Below are 26,412 nucleotides of genomic sequence, written 5' to 3' on the forward strand. Positions count from 1 at the left end.
GGGGTGATCAAGCAGCTCAGTGCACCTTTCCACCTACTTGTTTTTCATCTTTGATGCATAATGGGCTAGATAGGAACCAATTTAGGTCATTTAAATAGGCAAACTTTATAGTTGGCAAAGCTGGCACAATGGCAATGGATAGCAATGCCAATGGAATAAGCTAGTAGTGGGGAAGGAAGATGTACTTTTATGCTAGATTTCAAATTTTTATCATTTACCAGAAAGCTCACTACAGTGTTATACATCTTTATTTATCCTCTTTCACCTCTGTCTACCACCATACTATGCTTTACATTCTCCCAATGATCTAACACTAACATCTTATACAATACAAATCTCCAACTGTTGTCATCAGATATTTTCTTAAGCTGTACCAGTTTTCTGAGAATGTCGTTTCCAATAAAATCAGATTCATTTTTAGGAGCTGTAGATATAAACATGCAACATCATTATTGTCACCTATTTCAACCAAGTCACAATAACATTGGAGTCCTTCAGTCCCGCCATCCACATAAGAAATCAATGCAAGGACTTCTGTGTTTTTGCACGAATCTTACACCTAACATAAGGCAATGTTGTAGAATGTACATAGTTCCTGAAGCCTTTAATCTTCATGGCCTCAAGTCACACAGGCGATCACACATCACTGTGGGCTTCCAGTGTAGATATGTTGATAGAAAGAGTTGTCTATCATGAGATGTTTGGTGGGCGGAAAGTTAGAAAGTTCATAACAAGACCTACAAGCTAAACATTGGAGGTGTCAAGAACAAGTTGGAGACATTCATCATCCACCTCCACTTTAATTTTCTTTATATGATAAGTTTGTAGACCTATTATTATTTGTTTATCAGAATAACCCTTAAACTGAACCTGCCACCAGATTAGTGCAGCCAAAACCACGAGAATCATGAATTAGAGCCTGGCTGCACTGAGACAATTTTCTCTGAGAAGATATACTTTAATATACAATACCGATAGGATCCAGCTGAGGAACATTCGAAAGACAAGACTAGTCATGCTCTGCCCCGGCCTGCTTCTCCTGGCAAAGCTGCAAGTGATTGACAGGTTTCACCTATATTTAACTGTTTCTTGTTAAATAATTAGAGGAAAAAAGTATATATTTTATCACATCTTTCATTACCTGCCTAAAAATAGTAAGAAAACATAAAAAAAGTCTACATTTTAAAGAATTGCCTGGTTTTCAGAACATAATGGATATGTTTATATTTGGACCGTACTGAAAAAAACTGCTCAGTTTACTTAGTAGTTGTGTTAGTTGCATGCCCTACTAGAGGCTAGATATTCCTTTATCAGGTATCATTCAGAATATAAGTACATAGATCACACATTTTTGTAGCTTGGTTTCTTATCGCTAACCCTAATCCAATGCGTAAGGGATGCCATGCATTTGGGATTATGTAATTATGCGGTATGGTATAGATCAAAGAACAAATTGAGCAGAAGATGAAATGAATTCCACAGTTCTGATCAATATTATCGATACAAAGGGAGAGGAACTTCATTACAAATCTGCTTACAAATAATTATCTTTATTAATTCAATAAGTGAATGAGCCTGAAAATGACAGCCATCTTCTACATCAGGTGCTTCCATTCCGAACTGTTTTTTGCTTCCATATGAAATATGTAACTTAGTATGGGAAATACTGAGCATGAACAAAAGTTATGGCTATGCAGGCTAAATACACATCAGCATTAGATACTGGAACAGAAAAGTGAAATTTAGGCTAGGCATGGATCCATCTCCTGGTAGACATCAACGGTGCCCCATGAGACCTATTACAAGTAATAAGATCCATTTGGTTTTCATCATGGAGTCATTTTTTGATGAAATTTAAAATGGAGCCTCCAACACAATTTTAGCACAATTTTGTAATGCAAGTTAAATACATGGCGGTAATGAGGCTGTGATACAGATTAAATTGATACCTTTGGTGATAAAATCCACCTTGTGGTGCTTCTGTGATCACCATTTGAAGTTTTATGCTGAGTAAATTTTGGTGCACAGGGGCTGGATTGTACACTGGGTCTTCTCCTCACTATCTGTATTCCCTGGCCCCTCCACCTGCCCTTGGACTTTGAAGGACAGGCTACTGCTGAGAGTTGAAACTGAGGAGGATGGTCATTCAGAGACCGGAGGCAGGTGGAGAGGCCGGGAATCACAGACAGGGAGGAAAAGACCCAGAGCATAGTCCAGCCCCTGTGCACTGAAATCTAATTAGCATAAAACTTCAAATGATGATTAAAGAGGAACAACAAAGCAGATTTCTTCACCAAAGGTATCAATTTAATCAGTATAACAGCGCCATTACAGTCATGTCTTTTCTTTACATGACAAAATCATGCTGAAGGGGTCTCTTTAAAAGAACTTAAAGTGATTGTCTGGGATTAGAATTAAATATATATATTTTTTAGAAATAGCGCCAGTGTAGTTCACGGGTTGTATCTGACTTTACAGCTCAGTTTTTTTACGTGAATAAGAGTAGGTAAGATCGGCATTGTTTCCTTTATCAGGACAACTTTATCTTGAGGTATGATTGGAATAAAAGTTAAAAAAAAAATTATATTTCCATAAAAGAAATTCTCATTACGTCCACTATGTAGCATTTGAGGCTAGTAAGAAATATTTATAATGCAATCTAAATCATATCCCAGACCATGCTAAAATATGTTAAAGAAAGCAGCCTTACATGTCTCACTTGAAAAATGGCAAAGGAACATGTGCAAACCCCTAACCAGTCTGAACATCACTTTGCACGTGACCGTAATTAACCCTCTTTGGTTTAAAATAAATATTTGACACGCTATAACTGGTCAGTAATGAGATAACACAACCGAGTGATCGTCAGTAACTCACCATCCTGCACCTCAACCATTGAAATAAAAAAAAAATGAAGGAAAAATAACAAAAAATTATAAATAAAAGTATAAGTGATTGTTAACTACTCCAGTCGACGGATTAAAACAATTTATTAAAAAAGTTCTTATTACAGATTTTTTTTTCTTTTTTTATTTTCAGAATAAACGAGATTTTTCAACATTGTAGATTAAAAAAGGGGCAGAGTTATGAAAACCCGTAGTCTTCCCATACCCCATTTCAAATTTGCAATAGAGACACCCAAGCCCAAGTACCATCTGATTCGTATTCACATATATCCGTGTGATATGTGTGTATATATATAAATATGTATATATATATATATATATATATATATATATACATGAACATATCTACAGAATTGAGCATAACTTTCTGCTAAGTGGATCCCTCATCAATCTCTAGAATAGGGCTCTGAAATTTCCCATCTGTACGAAATTGCGGCCACACCTGATACAATCATCATATCGTTGAATCTTGGCTATCTACGGCAGTACCACGAACAATAAAAGTAGGTGTACGCAAAGGCATTTCAGAACCCAGATCTTGAGATCAATGATGATCAGATTAGAAATCATTACCTCTACTATGAATACGTCGTAACGTCAATAATGGGAATAACCCTTTCAACTTGGTGTGTTCTTTACAAATGTTGGGAAGCCAAGTAGAATTAGACACATATTAGGATATTAAGGTTCATTTCATTATCTAGACATCGTAAAATAAGTTCCCTTTAAATATATTGTTAACCATAACATGCATAGCATGGGATATTTCAGTTAACATTATTCAATGAGCAAGGCTCACTAATGGTGAGTCATATAGTGTAGAAAACAAAAAAAACTTCCGGAAAAATACATAAAGATTTAGGTGAAAGATCTGGCTAGCACCCCATTGTTATCGATACGGTGGCTTGCTACAGAAATACTCAGAAAACATGTTTCCTTTCCCTTACAATGCCATTGGTTCTGTTGATAGAAAATAAATAATACCTGTATTTCATAGGCCTTAGAAAAACAATGGATGCAAAAAAAATAACATTTAACTCAACAAGGGCCTTCTTCAAAGTTGCCAAAGCACGAAAATGTAATATACCTAATGCCTGTAATTAATCTTATTTTCTCCAGTGATTATAGCAATTTTCTACCATATATTGGTTTGCTTGTTTTATGTTGCTCGAGACCTTCTAATATAGTTTATAAAGCACAGTAAATACTGATAATGGATGCTCCTCCAATAAATGCAAAGTTTCGCGTTTAGATTAATCTCCTTTTTAAAAAAAAGAAAATAAATTGTAATTAAGCACTCATAGAGTGCAATGGATATGCTGGAAAACTTCCCATGTTGCACACGAAGAGTTGTTTCAGTTCTGTTCGGCATGGATCCTCCTCAGATTTTGTTTCTCCTCCAAGACCCCATGATTTTGTTTTTCTTTTTGTTTTAAAAATGTGCTTTAATAGTAGCAGTGAACCAAGTAGTGCACAGCTTTACGTCTAAGCTTCCAAATTTTCTGAAGAGAAAAAAAAAAGTCTTCCAGCATTATACCATTGTGCAGACTGTGTTCAAATTTGGGTCAAATCGTACTGCTTTTCCTTCCACGGATTTTGCATTAGTGTCATACATTGGGTTTTCAAAAGCTGCTTGACCATTGTTATTTTCATGTACAGAGCATCCTGTGTACTGTGTTTTCGGTGCAGTCCTATAATAATAATAATAATAATAATAATGATAATATCATAATAGATAAATGTATAACATAATAAAATTGTTATATCAAAATATTTCAATATAATACAAAATTATTCTACATAAATTAATATTGTTATATTGAGACACAATTAAAAACACAAAATAAATAATAAATGATTAGTCTAGTGTTGAGCATTCCGATACTGCAAGTATCGGGTATCGGCAGATATTTGCTGTATCGGAATTCCGATACCGAGTAACTATATTTTTGTGATATCGGAAATCGGAATCGGAAGTTCCTATAAGTTCCCAGTCATCTTCGGCGTGTGCGGTGCGTATGGTTCCAAGGGTCTGGAGGAGAGGAGACTCTGCTTCAGGCCCTGGGATCCATATTCATGTAAAAAATAAAGAATAAAAATAAAAAATATGGATATACTCACCCATCCGACGAACCCTGGCTGTCACCGCTGCAAGCGTCTGCCTCCGTTCCTGAGAATGCAGAGAGTGAAGGACCTTCAATGACGTCACGGTCACGTGAGCGGTCAGGTGACCGGTCACCTGACCGTGACGTCATCGAAGGTCCTTCACTTTCTGCATTCTTATGAACGGAGGCCAGGAGCCAGGGTTCGTCAGAGGGTGAGTGTATCCATATTTTTTATTTTTCTACTTTATTTTTTACATTAATTTGGATCCCGGGGCCTGAAGGAGAGTTTCCTCTCCTTCAGACCCTGGGAACCATCCAGGATACATTCCGATATTTGTGTCCCATTGACTTGCATTGGTATCGGGTATCGGTATCGGGTATCGGTATCGGCGATGTCCGATATTTTTTGGATATCGGCCGATACCATCCGATACCGATACTTTCAATTATTGGAAGGTATCGCTCAACACTAGTGATTATTCTTTGTATTAACAACAGCAGTCCATGAAATAAAGCAGTAATAATCATTACCATTATTGCTACTTAAAGAAACACTCTAATTAAGATTTTTTTTAAATAAATCTTTTATATGTGCATTTAGCATAGTATGAGTTTCTTCATATACTCACCTTTTCTGGGATCCAGCGACATTCTGCTCCTCTTCTCAGTGACACCACTGCTCTTCAGACTCTCTGGGTCACACTGTGCTCTGCGTGAACTGGAAGCGGTGTTCACAATAAATGTCAATGGAGAGTAAAAACGACTTACATTGGAAAAAAGACTCCTGGCTCATTCATAGAACATAGAATGAGATGATTAGTCTGAAGAGCGTTGACATCATTGAGAAGAGGAGCAGAACAGTACTGGATTCTAGGCACCTGTTCATAGAAAGGATGCTATCGAGTTTGAAAAAATGCAAAAAAAGCCACAAAACTGATAATGGCATGGAGGATCTTAGTTATGAGGAAAGATTAAAAAAATTACATATATTTGGCATTGAGAAGAGACATGTGACAGGGAACATAATTAACTTAAAGTAAAAGTACAAAAGTGGCCCATAGGAAAAATGGTCAAAAGCTGTTTTATGTAACACCCCCTCAGAATACAAGAAGGCACTCTCATTGCTTGGGAAAAAAGCTAAATCTCCAGAGAATTCAAGGCTTCTTCATCCTGAGAACCATTATTCTGTGGCACTGGCCTCAGGATCTGGTCATAGCGGAAATTAGCAGTAAAAAGGCTTAGAATATTTCATGATCAGGAGGAGATATTTACTTCTTTGGGGCAGATGGGTTCTTGCATTTTGTTTGCCCCTTCCATTGATACAATATCCTTTCCCAACCCTTGGTAAAATATGATGGATATGCTTATTTTTCACACAGACAATTATTATGGTAATAAAAATAATACATTATGCATTGAAAATTCATCCAGTTGACGTGCCAAAATTTTCTGTATAAGGGCTACCTTTAATATTTTCTCACAGCTTCCAGTAGCATGTCTACTATATATAATATGTATAAGGTGTCTCTCCGTGTCCTGCATGCCTATATTATACATATGCAAATTGTCACTTCGGAGAGGAAGAGGACTTAAACTCTATAGTGCTACCTGTTGGAAGCAGCGATCCTACAAGTCACCACTCCTCCAACTTGGATTAATGCAACTAATCTAAGTTCCTTGCACCTATCAAACTTATCAGCCACTGTTTTCCTTTGTTATCGGCACTGCAACAATAATCTTCTGCAAGTTGTGGCGTGCTGGATTACTCCAGTGTTTGTTTGGTGATCGGAAAGTATCTACTCAATGTAAGCCTGTGACAGCTAGAATGAGGCTACAATTTGGTTCTCATAGATTTGCATTGAGAGCTTGTGACCATTAACTTTGATGTCCGGTCAGTTAGAGGTTGGGGTCACAAGATCGTGGATTGGGACCAGAGTGGCGCTGGTAACAGTTGAAAACAGTGGCAGTCTCACAGACGCTGGAAGAAATGTTGATGTGAAAATTGTTCTGTGTAAATTGGGATAATTTTATCGTTGCTACTTTAAGAATGAAACCTTTAGTTAAAGAAGCACTCACATCAAAAGGTTTTATCTTAGTATATTGAAATCATCATGTTATAGTGCACGGTGTACTTACAGTTGCTCACTGTGCCTTTCTACCCAGCTAATTCTTCTCTTTTTCATTAGGACTAGGACATCATGTGATTAAAACTGACCAGCTGAATCCTTTTAAGCTCTATGTAGAAACAGGAAGACTCTTCCCTTCATGAGTCATCATTAGTGCTACAATCACACATCACTGCAAAGTCCCTGGCAGGTTAGAGGAGCAGAGAAGCTGGGTCAAGAGTTCAAGAGGAAGTGGAGCTGAGCTGCCAAGGACTTTACAGTGATGTAATTGTAGTCCTAATGATGACTCATGTAGGGAAAAGAGCCTTCTTGCTTCTTCATACAGCTTAGAAGGATTCAAGTAGTTTTTTAATCACATGATGTCATAGGCCTAATGAAAGAAAAGAGAATAATTTACCGGATAGGAGGGCAAAATGTGCACTGGCAAGTATACAGTGCTATACCTTACAAGTGTATACTTACAAGTGCTCATTTTGCCCTTCTACCTAGAAAGATGATAATTTCAAAATATTAGAGAATAAAAACTTTGATGGGAGTGCTTCTTTATATGAAAATGGAAAACAGTGCCTTATGGCATAACTGTACACAACTGCACCTTGATTTTCTATCAATAAATCTACCAAAATGGGCAAAAAGTGGTCTGAAGACCTGGCCCATAACAAGAGAAAGGAACATTATGGATTTTGTATGAGAAACAATATGGTTATCAATAGCATATTTCATATTTTTGACACATTTTTGTAACAACATTATAAGCAGGAAAAACTTTGCATATGATTTGTAATGCCACAATTTTATTAATCAGCTGGAAACATTTGATAGTCATACTGCAGAAATATATTGATATCTCACCTTTGTTTATATAGATAAAAGCCAAAACCTGCGAATATTAGAGCGAAGAAAGGCACCAGGATTGCAATTGCAACGGAGCTGCTGTTTGTCCCAAGTGACTGGTTTGACGAATTATCCTCTGACATGTTAATTCCTGTCAACAGTAGACAAGATAAGAATATGACTTATCTACAGCGCCTGGTAATTAGTACGTTATGAAATCTTATTTTTCTGTAATAATTTCAGCATTATCACATGAGGCTTTCTGACCATAAACAAACAGTGGGAAATGACAGGAGGTGGGGAAGAGTTAATTGAGTCTGCCACTTCTCAATTTCAAGCAGTGAAAGCACAATTCATGGAAAATTATCTTTTAATGGGACTTTAAATTTTAATAGAACAGTTTGTGTACTGATGCTTGAAAGAAAAAGGTTTGAAAAATGTTGTAGTTTACGTGGAATTGACCAAGCTGTTGTACAAGTACACTGTTTTTTAAAGTGTTATCACACTAGTGATTTGTTTAGATGTCCTACTTGGATGTCCTTACATAGAGGGTCTCTTGTTTTACGAGATGATCTGGAGGATACATTGTTTTTCACATGGCCTTGAAGTAAGCAAATTCTCCCATTCTCCTGGCAAGACGTCACGGTACAATCTTACTTCTTTCCTTGTGGCTTAAAAGGAACTCATCACATTAGAAAATGCTATCTACCTGCAAATATAGGGTTTATCTGTAAATTAAGATCACGTGCAAACGTTGAGTACTTTGTGAGTATTTTAGCTCAGTATTGGATACCTTTCTTGAAAAGTATAATGTTGCAGGGTATGTATACTAGATTCCTTGATAGGGTGTTGATCCAGGGAACTAGTCTGATTGCCGTATATGGTGTCGGGAAGGAATTTTTTTCCCCAAAGTGGAGCCTACTATTTGCCACATGGTTTTTTTTTGCCTTCCTCTGGATCAACATGTTAGGGCATGTTAGGTTAGGCTATGGGTTGAACTAGATGGACTTAAAGTCTTCCTTCAACCTTAATAACTATGTTACTATGTTACTATGTAGCATTTGTAAGCCAAAACCAGGAAAGGGTGAAAAATGCAGAAGTGGTGACGTGTTTCTATTATACTTTTCTCCTGATTGTTCCACTCCTGGAATGCGCTGTCATTAGAAGTGCTAGGGCATGCTTACAGCCAACGCACACAGTAATACATTTATTTTCTCCTGTTAGCTGTACTTTTAGTGAGATGGCCAACCAACCTGTAGATTAACTCATTATCTGCAAATAAGAAGCATTTCTCCAAGATGACAGACCCGATTTAGTACAACTCATTTCTGTTTGCTGAGCTAATTCATAGCAATAACTATCCTCCAAATCACTCCCAACAGCTAGTCTACACTCTCTATCCAATCTTATACACTATGGAGAGACACATGTGAACAAATCTATGTATCTCTTGTGTAAAGATTATGGCATTTGGCTTCAAAAAGTGCACACAATTTCCCTGCTAGTTAGCAGAGATGAGTGAATATGTTTGGAAAATGATCACCAAATCTGAATTTGACATATTCGTGCCATATTCGTACCACACTCGTGTCGATTTTATGTTTGACGATAGTTTCCGAACATTTTAGCTCATCCATGCTCCCAATGACTCCATTGGCTATGTTCGGTGAACATTGCAAATACGGCGATCGTAATCCGACCCGAATATTGAAATATTCACTCATCTCTACTGGCTAATAGAGAGGGAAGACATTACAAATTATAATTTTAACAGGGTTGGAAATAACCTAATTTAAGCATAACCTACAACATTTTTGTCAGCAAACAAAACTGAAAGATAATATAGCTCCGCAGCTCCCCTTCCAGTCTTCCTCTTGCTTCAGGTCTTTGGTCTCTTCTTTTTCAATTTTCTTCTCTTTGGTTTTCCAGTCTTCTTGTTATGACTCCTATGCCAATGATCTTCTAATGCTCATTAGGCATCACAACATGGTAACAAGGTGCACTATGCATGTTATCATATTGTGAAGCCTAATCAACTCCAAAAGATCTTGGACAGAAGACCAAAAATATGAAGAGCAGACAACCAAGGACAAGAAGACCGAAGACACAAAGTGAGCAGAAGACCATTGGTGCGAATTGCGATATCTGAACCGGTGAAGCATCTGCCTAATATAGATGAGGAGTGAATGGAATTATATTATTGTTTTAATCTTTTCCCAGCCCCTTCCTTTATTTTACTTTAGGGTTTTGAGAGACCTCAAAACAGAATAAAAGGTAATCAGGGCAGATTTGATTTCGGCCAATTTGAGTAAATCATCCTGAGATAAATTTTGGTAATTTCTCTCATCTCTACTGTCCATGTAATACATAAGTGGACCGTTCAGCTACATACATAAGCTAAATAACCCCCTTGTTTAGGTAAGGCGGGGAGGAAGCTATAGAGAGAAATACTCAGGTATACCATTCCTATGTCTTAAAACAGGAATATACGGTAGAAAATAGTTGTTGAGATGAGCTAACCTCATCTTTATTTATTTCAGAGATTTCTTTGCGATGAAACATAACTTAAAAAATCATATGCATATTTTACTTGCAATAAATATGTTTTCTATGCATTGAAATTACCGCATTCATGTAGCAATCTCTGCTATATTTCATGGAATATTATGAAAACATAATAAAAACAACATCTGCGCAGTGACACAATATATTCTGCTATAAAATCCTTACATCTTTGATAAGCTGTGCAATATATACACATCTTTCTCTCTGTATATAGTATATATAGTGTAGGTGTAGCATATCTGTCCCAAAAGACAAAGGATTAGAGCAATTTATAGTTTAATAATTTATCTTTTTTTAATGAAGTGACAATTTTGGTACTTTATCTGCCCGAATGTTCACGAGGGAATGTAATATTTTCATTGTCATAGTGAATAATTAGATTGTAAATATGAAGCTCCTGTTTATGGTAAATCTATAAAAACTAACAGGTGTTTTTTCTTAACTGTAGGCAAAATTGCTCTTAATAATACTGACACAAATTGGCAAAACAGAACAGTCTATGAATCATTTATTATATGAACTGATGGAATAAAGTGCTTTACCTATAGAGCCGGTGACTTGCAAATAAATATTATTTATTTCTGCAGCAAAGAGTAATTGACCAAATGGTCATCAGGGACTTTGCATTCAAGATATCTATGCATTTAGAATTGTGTATTATTGGATTTTTGTTTTTATTATTGAGGTTCATTGACTAAGGGTTAAAAGTACAATAGCACCATGAAGAATATGAAGAATCGCTGTAGCATCATATGTACAACCTATGTACATTTGATCAGAATAACTAGACTACTGCTAATACAAAAAAAAAAAAAAACACAAGTTAAAGAGGATCTGTTTCCAGGAAAAAATTGTCCAGAATTTGCTTATTTTATTCCCTCTTCTTCCCTGGGTATTCCATCTTTTTTTCTTAATTTGCCATACAGTTTTGGAGATCTTGGCCTTTTTGTTTTGTTCTGATTTTTGTTGTTTTTACAAGGAGACTAAGCACCCATGATAATGATTCAGCACCAACTTAAGACACACCCCTACTAAATCCTACGCGCAACACCCCTTTTGGTAAAGAACATTAAAATTTACACTAAATAAAAATGATTATGGTTGGTTCCCATCTGAAACGTGTAGGTCTACATTGTTTTTATGGATTATTGTACATGACATTTTATGTCTGAATTTTAACTCTTGGATTTTCTTTTAAATAAATGTTTTTGCCCACCATAGAGCTGGAATTTGCCTTGTTTACTAACTACTATATCTGAACACCACGTTTCCTTGTTCTGGAGTGTTTTGTTGTTCCTTTTGAGGGTGAGTTGGATTTTTTCTATATCTTACTTAATAAAAAAGGTCTGTATCTCTGTCACTGTATGGCAGATTTAAAAAAACCTAAGAAACTGAAATACTCAGAGAAACGGTGGGAATAAAATAAAAGCAAAGACTATCTAACTATTTTTCTTTATTTTTTCTATTTCCTTTTTGATGTATTCCAGTGTATGCTGAGATTGTCAAGCAAAGCGTCACCAGGGGGCAGAAGCTGTTGTTACTGTTACAGCCCCTGCCTTCTCCATGAAATGAAGCGTCATCAGTCACCCTCATTTCTTGGCCTGGGCTATTACTGTATGTTGTGCACAGTCAGCAGTAATGAGACGGCAATAGTGAACTCTTAAGGTACCGTCACACATAACGATATCGTTAACGATATCGTTGCTTTTTGTGACGTAGCAACGATATCGTTAACGAAATCGTTATGCGTGACAGCGACCAACGATCAGGCCCCTGCTGGGAGATCGTTGGTCGCTGGGGAATGATCAGGACTTTATTTCATCGCTGATCACCCGCTGACATCGCTGAATCGGCATGTGTGACGCCGATTCAGCAATGTCTTCACTGGTAACCAGGGTAAACATCGGGTTACTAAGCGCAAGGCCGCGCTTAGTAACCCGATATTTACCCTGGTTACCATTGTAAAAGTAAAAAAAAAAACACTACATACTTACATTTCTGTCACGTTCCCCCGGCGTCAGCTTCCCTGCGTCCCCCAGTGTCAGCGCCGGCCGGCCGTAAAGCAGAGCACAACGGTGACGTCACCGCTCTGCTTTTTGGCCAGCGCTTACACAGTGCAGGGAAGCTGACGCTGGGGGACGCGACAGGAATGTAAGTATGTAGTGTTTTTTTTTTTACTTTTACAATGGTAACCAGGGTAAACATCGGGTTACTAAGCGCGGCCCTGCGCTTAGTAACCCGATGTTTACCCTGGTTACCTGGGGATTTCGGCATCGTTGGTCGCTGGAGAGCTATCTGTATGACAGCTCTCCAGCGACCACAGAACGACTTACCAACTATCACGGCCAGGTCGTATCGCTGGTCGTGATTGTTGGTAAATCGTTAAGTGTAACGGTACCTTTAGTGTGTGGTGTCAGAATACAGAGATGTCACTTACAGGGGGCGGTGCCTGTCTCTGCAAGCTGGGTATTCATCTTACAATACACAATGTTGCCAGCTCATTACTACTGACCTGATCTAGCAAGGGAGTGCACTGTCATTGTACACATCGCACAGTGACAGAACAGAGCATAACCCAGACCCTGAAATGCACTTCACTGTTGGCGCTTTATTTCAGGAAGGAGCCATGGGCTGCAACAATGATCACAGCCTCTGCCCCCTGATGATGCTTCGTTTGACTATCCCAGCGTGCACTGGGTTTCTCAAACAAAGTGTCATCAAAAAGGAAGGAGGAAAAAAAAAGCAGTTAGATAGTGTAGTTAAGGAAGGATAGAACATTTTTAATTAAAGTATATTAGAAAATAGTTTAGATTATGGCATTAGAGAGATAGGCATTTAGGATGAAAACTAAGTTTGGGGTGGTCTCCGAGTATTTGTCATTGCTCGGAGATTTTGTTTTTGTTGACGCCGCTGCATGATTTACAGCTGCTAGCCAGCCTAAGTACATGTCGGTGTTGCCTGGTTGCTAGGGAATTCACACGTGTATTCAATTTGTCTAGCAGCCATCAATCATGCAGCTGAGGTGACGAAAACCAAATCTCCGAGCACATCCAAATACTCCAAATACTCAGAGACTACCCGAGCGTGCTCGGGAAAACCCGAGCAGCGAGTATACTCGCTCATCACTAGCAGAGATCTGTTTCAAAGGGTATCTCTCACTTTGGAGGACTCAGCCCATTGAATTTATTGGATACCTTGCAATGCTTAATTTCTCATGTGAAGGCTCTGCAGAAAATGTAACTTGATGCTAGTTTCTGCCATAAGTTACAGATGATCTCTCGGGTATCTAGCTTTAGAATACTATACTGTAGCTTATTGTTCTAACAAAACAAGAGAATTCCTGGTGGACTTCCCTTCTCAGGACAAATCTTTCTGAAAGTTTTAAACTACAAAATCTTTTATAAAAGCTACCATTGCAATATTAATCCCTTTACCCCCAAGGGTGGTTTGCACATTAATGACCGGGCCAATTTTTAGAATTCTGACCACTGTCCCTTTATGAGGTTATAACTCTGGAATGCTTCAACGGATCCCGGTGATTCTGACAAAGTTTTCTCATGACACATTGTACTTCATAACAGTGGTAAAATGTCTTTGATATTACCTGTGTTTATTTGTGAAAAAAGCGGTAATTTGGCAAAAATTTTGAAAATTTCACAATTTTCCAACTTTGAATTTTTATGCAATTTAATCACAGAGGTCTATATATAGAAAATAACCAAGTGTGACACCATTCTAAAAACTGCCCCCCTCAAGGTGCTCAAAACCACATTCAAGAAGTTTATTAACCCTTCAGGTGTTTCACAGGAATTTTTGGAATGTTTAAATAAAAATGAACATTTAACTTTTTTTCACAAAACATTTATTCAGCTCCAATTTGTTTTATTTTACCAAGGGTATCAGGAGAAAATGGACCCCAAATGTTGTTGTACAATTTGTCCTGAGTATGCCAATACCCCATATGTGGGGGTAAACTACTGTTTAGGCACATGGCTGAGCTCGGAAGCGAAGGAGCGCCATTTGACTTTTCAATGCAAAATTGACTGGAATTGAGATGGGACGCCATGTTGGGTGTTGTGAATTCTGTTGTTAAGCTCCCTCCTGTGGTCATGAATGGTACTTCGGCTGGTTCTGTCCATGGGCTCCCTCTGGTGGCTGTGAGTGGAGCTGCTGCTTCTGAGGTTCCTTCCACAGGTGACGAGGTTAATTCGTTAGCTGGCTGCTCTATTTAACTCCACCTAGATCATTGCTCCATGCCACCTGTCAATGTTCCAGTATTGGTCTAGTTCGCTCCTGGATTGTTCTTGTGACCTGTCTTCTCAGCAGAAGCTAAGTTCCTGCTTGTTTTTCTCTGTTTGCTATTTTTTCTGTCCAGCTTGCTATTTTGATTTTTGTCTTGCTTGCTGGAAGCTCTGGGACGCAGAGGGAGCGCCTCCGCACCGTGAGTCGGTGCGGAGGGTCTTTTTTGCACCAAATGCGTGGTCTTTTTGTAGTTTTTGTGCTGACCGCAAAGTTACCTTTCCTATCCTCTGTCTGTTCAGTAAGTCGGGCCTCACTTTGCTAAATCTATTTCATCTCTGTGTTTGTTATTTTCATCTTTACTCACAGTCATTATATGTGGGGGGGCTGCCTTTTCCTTTGGGGAATTTCTTTGAGGCAAGGTAGGCTTTATTTTTCTATCTTTAGGGCTAGCTAGTTCGTTAGGCTGTGACGAGGCGCCTAGGGAGCGTCAGGAGCGCTCCACGGCTATTTCTAGTGTGTGTGATAGGATTAGGGATTGCGGTCAGCAGAGTTCCCACGTCTCAGAGCTTGTCCTGTATTATTAGTAACTATCAGGTCATTCCGTGTGCTCTTAACCACCAGGTCCATTATTGTCCTCACCACCAGGTCATAACAGTTGGGCTTGGAAAGCCACTGATGTGCCTAAACATTGAAACTCCCCACAATTGACACCATTTTGGAAAGTAGACCCCCTAAGGAACTTATCTAGATGTGTGATGAGCACTTTGACGCACCAAGTGCTTCACAGAGCCGTAAAAAGAAAAAAATCATATTTTTTCACAAAAATGATTTTTCACCCCCAATTTTTTATGTTCCCAAAGGTAAAAGAAGAAATTGGACCCCAAAAGTTGTGCAATTTGTCCTGAGTACGCTGATACCCCATATCTGGGGAAAACCACAGTTTGAGCGCATGGCAGAGCTCGGAAGAGAAGTTGCGCCATTTGGAATGCAGACTTAGATGGATTGGTCGGCAGGCGTCACATTGCATTTGCAAAGCCCCTGATCTAACTAACAGTGGAAACCCCCCATAAGTGACCCCATATTGGAAACTAGACCCCCCAATGAACTTACCTAGATGTTTTGTGAGAACTTTGAACCCCCAAGTGTTTCACTACAGTTTATAGCGCAGAGCTGTGAAAATAAAAAATCTTTTTTTTCCACAAAAATTATATTTTAGCCCCCAGTTTTGTATTTTCCCAAGGATAACAGGAGACATTGGACTCCAAAAGTTGTTGTCCAATGTGTCCTGAGTACGCTGATACCCCATATGTTGGGGTAAACCCCTGTTTGGGCGCAAAGGAGAGCTCGGAAGGGAAGGAGCACTGTTTTACGTTTTTCCAATGCAGAATTGGCTGGATTTGAGATCAGATGCCATGTCATGTTTGGAGAGCCCCTGATGTGCCTAAACAGTGGAAACCCCCCAATTATAACTGAAACCCTAATCCAAACACACCCCTAACCCTAATCCCAATGGTAACCCTAACCACACCCCTAACCCTAATCCCAACCTTATTCCCAACTGTAAATGTAATCCAAACCCTAACCGTAACTTTAGCCCCAACTCTAACCCTAACTTTAGCCCCAACCCTATTTCTAACTTTAGACCTAACCCTAGCCCCAACCCTAACCCTAGCCCTAACCCTAGCCCTAACCCTAATGGGAAAATGGAAATACATACTTTATTTTAACTTTTTTTCCCTTACTAAGGGGGTGATGAAGGGGGCTTTGATTTACAATTTATAGTGGGCTTTCTAGCGGATTTTTATGATTGGCAGCCGTCACACACTAAAAGACGCATTATATATTGCAAAAAATATTTTTTGCGTTACCATATTTTGAGAGCTATAATTTTTCCATATTTTGGTCCACAGAGTCATGTGAGGTCTTGTTTTTTGCAGGAGGAGTTGACGTTTTTATTGGCAACATTTTTGGGCACGTGACATTTTTTGATCGCTTTTTATTCCGATTTTTGAGAGGCAGAATGACCAAAAACAAGCTATTCATGAATTTCTTTTGGGTGGCGTTTATACCGTTCCACGTTTGGTAAAATTGATAAAGCAGTTTTATTCTTCGGGTCAGTACTATTACAGCGATACCTCATTTATATTTTTTTTATGTTTTGGCACTTTTATACGATAAAAACTATTTTATAGAAAAAATAATAATTTTTTTGCATCGCTTTATTCTGAGGACTATAACTTTTTTATTTTTTCACTGATGATGCTGTGTGGTGGCTCGTTTTTGCGGGACAAGATGGTGTTTTCATCGCTACCATGGTTATTTATATCCGTCTTTTTGATTGCGTGTTATATCACTTTTTGCCACGCTTTTTTTTTTTACAGTGTTCATTGAAGGGGTTAACTAGTGGGACAATTTTATAGGTTGGGTCATTACGGACGCGGCGATACTAAAAATGTGTACTTTTATTGTTTTTTTTTATTTAGATAAAGAAATGTATTTATGGGAACAATATATATTTTTTAGGCTTTTTTTTAATTTTTTTTTACACATCTGAATATTTTTTTTTTACACTATAACTTTGCCCCGGGGTGGGCATCATGTTATAGTGTAAGATCTGACACTTTGCTGTGTACTGTGTCAGATCAGCGATCTGACATGCACAGCAGGGAGGCTTCCCGGCGCCTGCTCTGAGCAGGCGCTGGCAATCCACCTCCCTGCAGGACCCGGATGCAGCCCCGCAGCCATTTTGGATCCAGGCCTGCAGGGAGGAGGAGGTAAGAGACCCTTGGAACAAAGCGATCACATCACGTTGCTCCGAGGGTGTCAGTTAAGCATGCAGGGAACCCCCTCCTTGCGCCATGCTTCCCTATACTGCCGGAACACTGTGATCATGTTTCATCACATTGTGTCGGGGGTTAATGTGCCGGGGGTGGTCCATGACCGCTCCTAGCACATAGTGCCAGATGTCAGTTGCGATAGTCAGCTGACACCCAGCCGCGATTGGCTGCGCTCCCCCCGTGAGCACGGCCGATCGCTATGACGTACTATCCCGTCGGTGGGCATACGGGCCCACCCCACCTTGACGGGATAGTATGTCTAATGTCAGAAAGCGGTTAAACCCTGTTTAGATGTGCATGAACAATTTTCATCCAATCTCCTAGTTTAAGCACTTGTCATCTTACAATAGTTTAGCCAAAAGTAAGTAGTTATTTTTCATAACTGTTCATGGTTTTATGGGTGAAGTCTTCCTATTCTTTTATTTCCTTGGACCTGCATGAGTGGCTACAACCAAAAAGATGGTTCTAATGGGAAATTTGAAACAGGTACAAGAAATGCGAAATTACAAATGCAGAAAGAGAACATAATTTGGAAATAGCTATATATTATCGCAACGTAAAAGCATGACACAAAATGATCACATACCTATACTTCTTAATCCAAATTGTCCATAGTCTTTCCCATGAATAGACCCTTGAAAAACATATGTAGCTCCATCTGGTTCAGCTGAGACCTTGCAAACATAACACAATGTAATTTTGATTTCTGTTTACAACTTGGTACAATTATTATTTTTCAATCATGTGCTTGAAAAGAAAAAGTGTGATTCATACAATAACCCTGCAAAGGAAAAATATACTAACCAGCCCTTTCATGATTGAATAAAACTTGATAATAAGACAATTTTTCTATTACAGGCTTTGTAAGATGCAGTAGTCAAGACGAGAGACTGGTATGATAAATTATAACAATGGCTTTTAAGGATAGTATGATATTACAAGAGGAATGCTGCAGATGTGACCTGGGATTACAAACAATTCTGAAGGTTTGCGCAAAACATTTTTATGGCATATTCACTTATATCCACATCTTATTGTTATCAATAAAAATCAATCAAAAAAAACCCTGACACTCAAGCACTGATGCTCTAATGATCCCTGCCGGTCTTTGTTCACAGCATGTACAACCATGTGACAGTTTTCAGCCAATCAATGGTCTCAGCAGTCCGGAACTGAGGTCAGTGATTGGTGGTAATGGATGTTTGGATAAAAGGGCACTAGATTGATGCAGCAAAGTTAATAGAGATCAGCAAGGACCACCGGAGATTCAGTTATGATTATTTTTTACGTTATCACTAGACATGAGTGAATCTATTTGAGGAGAAGTTAATTCTCAAATTTTGCAAAAGTTCGTATTCTTGAGATAATGATTTTTTTATGATATCTTCCACAGGAATTAATTATAATGGCAGCTGCAGAACTATAGAAGACAAAGATGTGAGATGGGGAAGTATAGTAAGGCATATCGAATTTGCATGACTTGCCAAATTAAAAATTTTTAGCAAATTCGATTACCCCTTGTTCTCACATTAACTGCTGCTAGGACAATTTTTTTAACCTTCAACATCTCATTTCTTATGTTTTAGCCCAGTGTTCCCCAACTCCGGTCCTCAAGAGCCACCAACAGGTCATGTTTTCAGGATTTCCTTAGTGTTGCACAGGTGATGGAATTGTTGCCTGTGCAGGTGATGCAATTATCACCTGTGCAATACTAAAGAAATCCTGAAAACATGGCCTGTTGGTGGCTCTTGAGGACCGGAGTTGGGGAACACTGTTTTAGCCCAAAATCAGCTTAGCATTTTCTTCTCACATGGGGGCGAGAATTATTGCAGAAGCAACCGGTTCCGAAGAGGGTCATCTTGCATTCTGATAGGACAGTCTGATGTTACATGTTGGATGTGACTGGGTTATATCAATTTATTTGCAGGATAAAACACATTGCTGACAATGAGTAGATTATTAGTCACCAAAACTATATCTATTCTGGGCTGAGAGTATTCTATTTTAGGCTCAGGAAGAAAAGTTCCTATAAAAACACTTGCATGCTTTTTCCTCATAATCTACTACTCTCTTTATACCATGTTAATTCATCTTGATTCACAGAAGCAATTTCTTATCCACTCAAGCATGATAAACATGTTATAATTGATTTATGCTTACAAATCCGTCCATTGCCCATTTCTCATCTTTCATTTTGCTTAAGGTAGTGTGGGCTGATGATTTTACTGAATTTATGTGCAGGATCAAGCGAGCTTCTTGGCTTTTGTATATTCCTGAAAAATAAAATTGTTATAATTGAAACAAGAAGCCTAAAAACGTAAAATCTAGCACTGTACACAAATTATTCAAAAATTGTACCTCTGTTAAAAGGAAAAAAAATGACACTTCACAAGCAATAAAATCAATAAATATCCCATATAAATGTACAATAGTATATACTACAATGCCTGCTATGGAGAGAATGGCAGACCATTCGGTACATGCGAGAGGCAAAAGAGAAGGAAACACCGAACTAGAGGGTCAAGAAATTGTAAATAAACAATAGAAAAGATGTGTAGTACAAAAATAGCAAACAGAGAAAAAAGAAATTGGCAAAGCCGTGCTGGTCACACACAGTGTGTATCCGCCCATACAACACACAACCAAAAGAATAAATAATGGACAACTGAACACGATGCTATATAGAACAAATCATAACCAAGACAATGGAAATATCACAAAAGTGCACTGTATGGAAAGTATCCAAGGAGTTGTGCACTGTATAGAAGATATTCAAGAAATTGTACACTATACAATGAGTAAACGTGCCCCAATAATAGATATAATATGTAATTATAGATAAAATCCAGTGATGGCATGAGACACTTTAGTATGAGTATACATCGAGATAGCAGTACAAGGTGCACTATATGGTAGGTGTATCAACAACTTTGCAGGTGCACTATCAAACAAGTTACATAGATGTTATGAATGACTAATACCTTAAGTCAAGAGATATATATATGTCCATATGTGGCAGTTTATTCAGTAAAAAAGCATGTGCTTGAAAGATCGAAAACAGATAACCATTGTGGTCATAATATCATCTGAGAAAAGTGGTATAAAGATATATATGTGGCATAAGAGGACAAGAATGTTCCAAGTAATAAAGACTTAAGAGGAAGGTATGCAGCGCTGCGATATACCTCAGATCCGTGAACTGTGAATTGTCCCCAAATGTTGCTTAGAGCAGCCTAAATATAAAGTGAAATGGCTAGACCATCATGCTAATATCTCCCCTGATGAAAGATTCCGATTCGAAACGCACGTCGGGGAGCGTGTCTGCCCATACCCACCTAACCACATAGGTAACCATTCATTTTGTTCTCTGGCACTTACCTGATTTTGGTATACAGTGGTCATATTAGCATGATGGTCTAGCCATTTCACTTTATATTTAGGCAACTCTAAGCAGCATTTGGGACAGTTCACAGTTCACAGACCTGAGGTATATCGCAGCGCTGCATATCGTCCTCTTAGGTCTTTATTACTTGGAACATTCTTGTCCTCTTATGCCACATATATATCTTTATACCACTTTTCTCAGATAATATTATGACCACAATGGTTATCTATTTTTGATCTTTCAAGCACATGCTTTTTTATTGAATAACCTGCCACATATGGACATATATATATCTCTTGACTTCAGGCATTAGCCATTCATAACATCTATGTAACTTGTTTGATAGTGCACCTGCAAAGTTATTGATACACCTATCATATAGTGCACCTTGTACTGCTATCTCGATGTATACTCATACTAAAGTGTCTCATGCCATCACTGGATGTTATCTATAATTACATGTTATATCTATTATTGGGGCACGTTTACTCATTGTACAGTGTCCAATTTCTTGCTCTATATAGCATCTTGTTCAGTTGTCCATTTATTCTTTTGGTTGTGGGTTGTATAGGTGGATACACACTGTACGTGACCAGCACCACTTTGCCAATTTCTTTTTTCTCTGTTTGCTTTTATCATCAATAAACTATTTTTTGTACTACACATCTTTTCTATTGTTTATTTACAATTCCTTGACCCTCTAGTTTGGTGTTTCCTTCCCTTTTGCCTCTGTTAAAAGGGCATTTCCACCTTTCCTAGACTTTGGTGATTTTTCTTGTATGCAAAAAAAAACAACAAGTTTCATCAGTGTTTTTGATCAAGGATTCATTATAGTTTGGTTAGAGATGAGCAGATCAGATTAATTAAAAATTTGACTCCGTGTGGATTTTTCCGTGATATTTGATTTGCAAAGAAGTTATTCTCTGCAAAATGAATATCCGTTATTATCCTCTGGGGTTACAGAAGACCACAGAGCATGATAAATAAATGTGTAAAAAAAATAAAAATACTTCTACTCAACTTACAGGTCACCTCTCAAGCCTCTTAGCTCCTCACCCTTCTGTTCCTCATCTCATCTTCTGATTGCTGTCATAAGCGATGAGTCTCTGGACCTCTTCACCCTAAGGTACCATCACACTCAGCAACTTTGCAACGAGAACAACAATAATCTGTGATGTTGAGGCGTCCTGGATAGCGATCTCGTTGTGTTTGACACGCAGCAGTTATCTGGATCCCGCTGTTATATCGCTGGTCGGAGCTAGAAGTCCAGAACTTTATTTGGTCGCTAGATCGACGTGTATCGTCATGTTTGACATCAAAAGCAACGACGCCAGCAATGTTTTACATGGAGCAAGAATGATAAGTGAGTCGCCGTTACGTCACTGGATCGCTCCTGCATCGTTCTGGAGTTGCTGTGTTTGACGTCTCTACAGCGACCTAAACAGCGACACTCCAGCGATCTAGTTTAGGTCGGATCATTGTCTATATCACTGCAGCGTCACTTAGTGTAACGGTACCTTTAGTCAAGCTCACGTATGCTCATGACTTTGTAACATCATGTCATGAGCCTTGACCATACGTGCTTGCGCTTGAGCCAAGACACTAGGCTGGGAGTTCTGGTAGTGAAGCCCACAGATTCAGTGCTTGTGATGATAATAAGAAGATGTGGCAAGGACAGGATGAGTGATGGAGAGGAACGGCGGGGATAGGGAGGAGAGTAGTAAGGTGAGGTGAGTATAATTATTTGTTTTATCTTTTAACCCTTTGGTAGCTCTCTAAAGTTCAGCGAAATTGCTGCCATCTTGCTGAATCTTTGCAAACTGAAATAACAGAAAAATCAGCATTTTGCAATTTTTGCATAGAATTCAATTCCACTCAAATTTATTTCTTCGTCTTTAGTCAAAGTATCAGTTTTTACCATCAGAGATGGGTCAAGGTTTCATCAGTTCTCAAATTTAAAAAAATGAAGGTTTCTCAAGTTTCTCTTATCAATCTGTGAAAAATGGACAGTGCACAAATCGCATTTGAATAATACACAACTTTTTTAAAGACCCATAAAATAGCATTGGCAAGTTTGATGGGAGAATCCAAGTCCGACAATAATTTTATGTGGACCAATAAGTCTGCACAAATACACGGACATGTGGACAGCTCCATAGGCTATAAAAGGTACATGTTCCATCCTTGAAAAATATGGAAAGAACTCGATGAGATAAACTGACATTTGAATGAGCCTTTAGATTTTTATGGAATATCAACAGGAACTTATCATTTCCATAATATGATTTACATCTAATATTTTCACGAATTATTTTCAGTTTGTTAGCAATTATTTTTATTTGTTCAGCACATACAGAAATCATCGTATGTACATGGCCCAGTGAAGTAGATCTCAAATATAACTTTTAGAAAAACCTAATGGCCCATACTATATGCCGGTGTGTTTCTGATTTTTTTTTATTGAATTGTTAATTGTTGAGGAATATGTTGGCACTATATAAATAAAATAAATAATTATGAACAATAATTGCTGTAGATTTGATCAGGCAGAGCAATGGATGCACTGGATGCCTGAGAAATATACCATAGAAAACTTTAGAATCAGCTCTGATATCAGTTTCTCTCCACTGAGTCACTAAAATAACAATGTTTCGAATCGCGAGTCCTCAGTGGTTGAACCACTGAGGACTCTCAATTTAAAATATTTTTCTATCCACTGGCTAACACGGTACCAATATATATATATATATATATATATATATATATATATATATATATATATATATACATATATGTCTTTCCTGTAAAATAACAATGAGAAGTTTAAGGGGCTCATCATAGTCAGGTTTTTTGACGTGTGAGAAAAATGAACCAATCACATTCTCATCAGAATATCATCAAACTTTTATACGTTTTTTTCTCTGATGAGCAAAAAAAAAGTTTCTCCACTTTCTCTATTCCATAGGTCAGTGTAAACCAAACAGCACACGGATGACATCTAATTACTGTTTGATTTTTTGATGGACCCATAAACTTTCATTGCTGAGTTAGATCCGACACTCAGATTAATATCAGACATGTCTTGCTAATTTTGCATGGTCCAAAAAATTACTCGAGTGAGCAGCCTCATAGACTGTCACAGGTATGAATGCTAGCTGTGAAAAACAAGTATAGCACTCGTATGAGCACTAAGGCTAGGGTTACATGACCATTTTCTCTTCATTCCAGAAAATTGGTTTGAATATGCAATTCGCACTCTGATCAGCATTTGATCAGGGTGTGATCAGAGTTGGATCCAATTTTATTGGAAGTGGGGAGAAAAAAATAAATATTTTTCCACTTTCTCCATTCTGTCTGTCCGTGAAAATCGGACATCCGAGTGCGATACGATTTTTTTCAAAGACCAATAGGCTTGAATAGGTGTGTGCCATCTGAATCTCGGAGGCAAATAATGCATGCTGCAATTTTATTTTCACGGACAGTGTGAATGATCCCAAGGGTAAGAGCGACTATCCATAAAAACCACAGATAGCATTTGACAGATTAAAATGGTTGCCTGCATGAGCCCTATCATTGAATATAATTTTCTCTTTTTCATTATTATGAAATAACATGAAATAATTTTTACCATATTGTCCTGAATAAATAAACACCAACAATTGTACCTACTTAACAAACGGCTCAAAATAAAATAAAACATTCTTAAAATGTAGATTTTTACGATTGAAACTCTTACCCTACCTTTTAATGCCCATGAAATTCGCGAAGAAGCTCTACCAACCTGCAGGAACCTAGTACTATTATATAGTATTACAAACTGGGATTGTCAGTGGAAATAGGAGGCTAGTAATGTATTCCACTGCTAAAAAAAAATGGGATTTTCGAAAAGGAAATATGTGAACAAGTTAATTAAGTTGCAGGGACATTTTTATTGCAGACAGCACAGCTCAGCTTGCAAATTCAAGTCTGATACGTTTAACTGGAAAGCGTTTTCTATAAATGTCACTGAACAGAGATCCATTCTTTTCTCAATACGCAAAAATGTGCCTATTTCAGATAGGTAAATGACTTGAAATCAGATGAAAAAAAAGAGATCATTAGCTGCAAAGTTTCATTGGTTCTTTACAGACTTTAAAACTTAGCTAAAAATGTCAAAAGACCAAAAATGCAACCTTAGCATTCTGCAAGAGCAGCCATTATATGTTTCATGGCATGTGCCATATAATTAGGAAACCATTCAAAGTTCACAAGACTAACAAAGAAAAATGAATATAAAAACGTTTGATAAAATATAGCCGGACTATGTATTATCTGAAATAACAATAATTACCTGACAAAAGGAACTCTGTGTTACTATTGATAAGTGTTGCATTCACCTTCCCTGTTGATACATTGTAACTGTTAACTGTCAAATTCATTGGCTGATTCTTTCCTTTCAAGTTGTAAAAGCCTTTCCATATGTAATTCCGAGAAAAAACGTCATCCGGAACTGTAGAATAGGAAGAAATAATCAGTGTATGTTGGAAATTGAAAAATGATTTTTCTCTAGAAAAAAATGATATTAACGAGAGAAATTATTTAATAAAATTATATTTACAAGCCATTGATTTTACTGTAAAGAAATTAGACTGGGTCAATGGGACAAATTTAAGACAACATACCCAAATTTTACAATCCTTAGTCAATCTGGAAACCTACGTGGTTATTAGAGATGTGCTGATCGGTTTGCGGGACTCTGGTCGAGTAGCCAGGTAGCAAATCAAATTTAATTGTTAAATTCATGTGATTTACATAGTTTGAATCTTGGCAGATGTTATCATCACTAATAGCTAATGATTTCCATCTTCATATATTACAACCACTAGAGATGAGTGGATTGATTCACGAGATTCTGGTCCAGCGTCCAGGTCAGTAGTACCTGGCCACTAGTCGGTAGGCCTACAAATCTCTAATATTTTAGCCTCCCAAGTGTGGCGTTTGATTAGCCAGGGCTGGTGCAATGTCGTGTGTGTCACAGATGCCATTGAACCAGCCATGTCAATCAAAGGCCACATTGGGCAGCTTACAAGGCATGAGATTTTTGGACCTCCTGGTTAGCAGCCATTTTCCACTTATCTGGGTGGTGTACCAAAGTCCTGCCAATCTATCCACTCATCTCTAGTGATCGTAGTCGCTTAGGGTTGCCAGGACAGGTTTGTGGTGAATATTAAGTTGTTGTTTTTTTTAACTTTCAGCAAAGTCAGAGTCACAGCTGGCCACCATTTGGGTGAATTTGCAAAATGTGAATTACAAATAATTTGCATTCTGAAGAATGTGGAATTTTTTAGGTTTCAAGTACAATTCAGTTCCATTCAAATAATTTTGCCCATCTCTATAGGCCACATAATCTTAAATTCAGATTTTGAGGCAATT

General features: G+C 37.9%; 1 protein-coding gene across 1 annotated transcript in view; it reads right to left on the reverse strand.

The window, feature by feature from the left end:
- Positions 1-2,341: 2,341 nt before the first annotated feature.
- CSMD3 (CUB and Sushi multiple domains 3) overlaps positions 2,342-26,412 on the reverse strand; it is a 2,093,798-nt gene continuing 2,069,727 nt past the window's right edge. Inside the window, exons 67-71 of the mRNA XM_069731799.1 lie at positions 25,331-25,489; positions 19,776-19,888; positions 18,202-18,289; positions 7,990-8,122; positions 2,342-4,597 (exon numbers count right to left, since the gene is read on the reverse strand). Coding sequence (XP_069587900.1) covers positions 4,438-4,597; positions 7,990-8,122; positions 18,202-18,289; positions 19,776-19,888; positions 25,331-25,489 — 653 coding nt within the window. The 3' untranslated portion in view covers positions 2,342-4,437. The remainder of the gene's footprint in view (positions 4,598-7,989; positions 8,123-18,201; positions 18,290-19,775; positions 19,889-25,330; positions 25,490-26,412) is intronic.

This window comes from Ranitomeya imitator, chromosome 6, assembly GCF_032444005.1.
Source record: "Ranitomeya imitator isolate aRanImi1 chromosome 6, aRanImi1.pri, whole genome shotgun sequence".
NCBI lineage: Eukaryota > Metazoa > Chordata > Amphibia > Anura > Dendrobatidae > Ranitomeya > Ranitomeya imitator.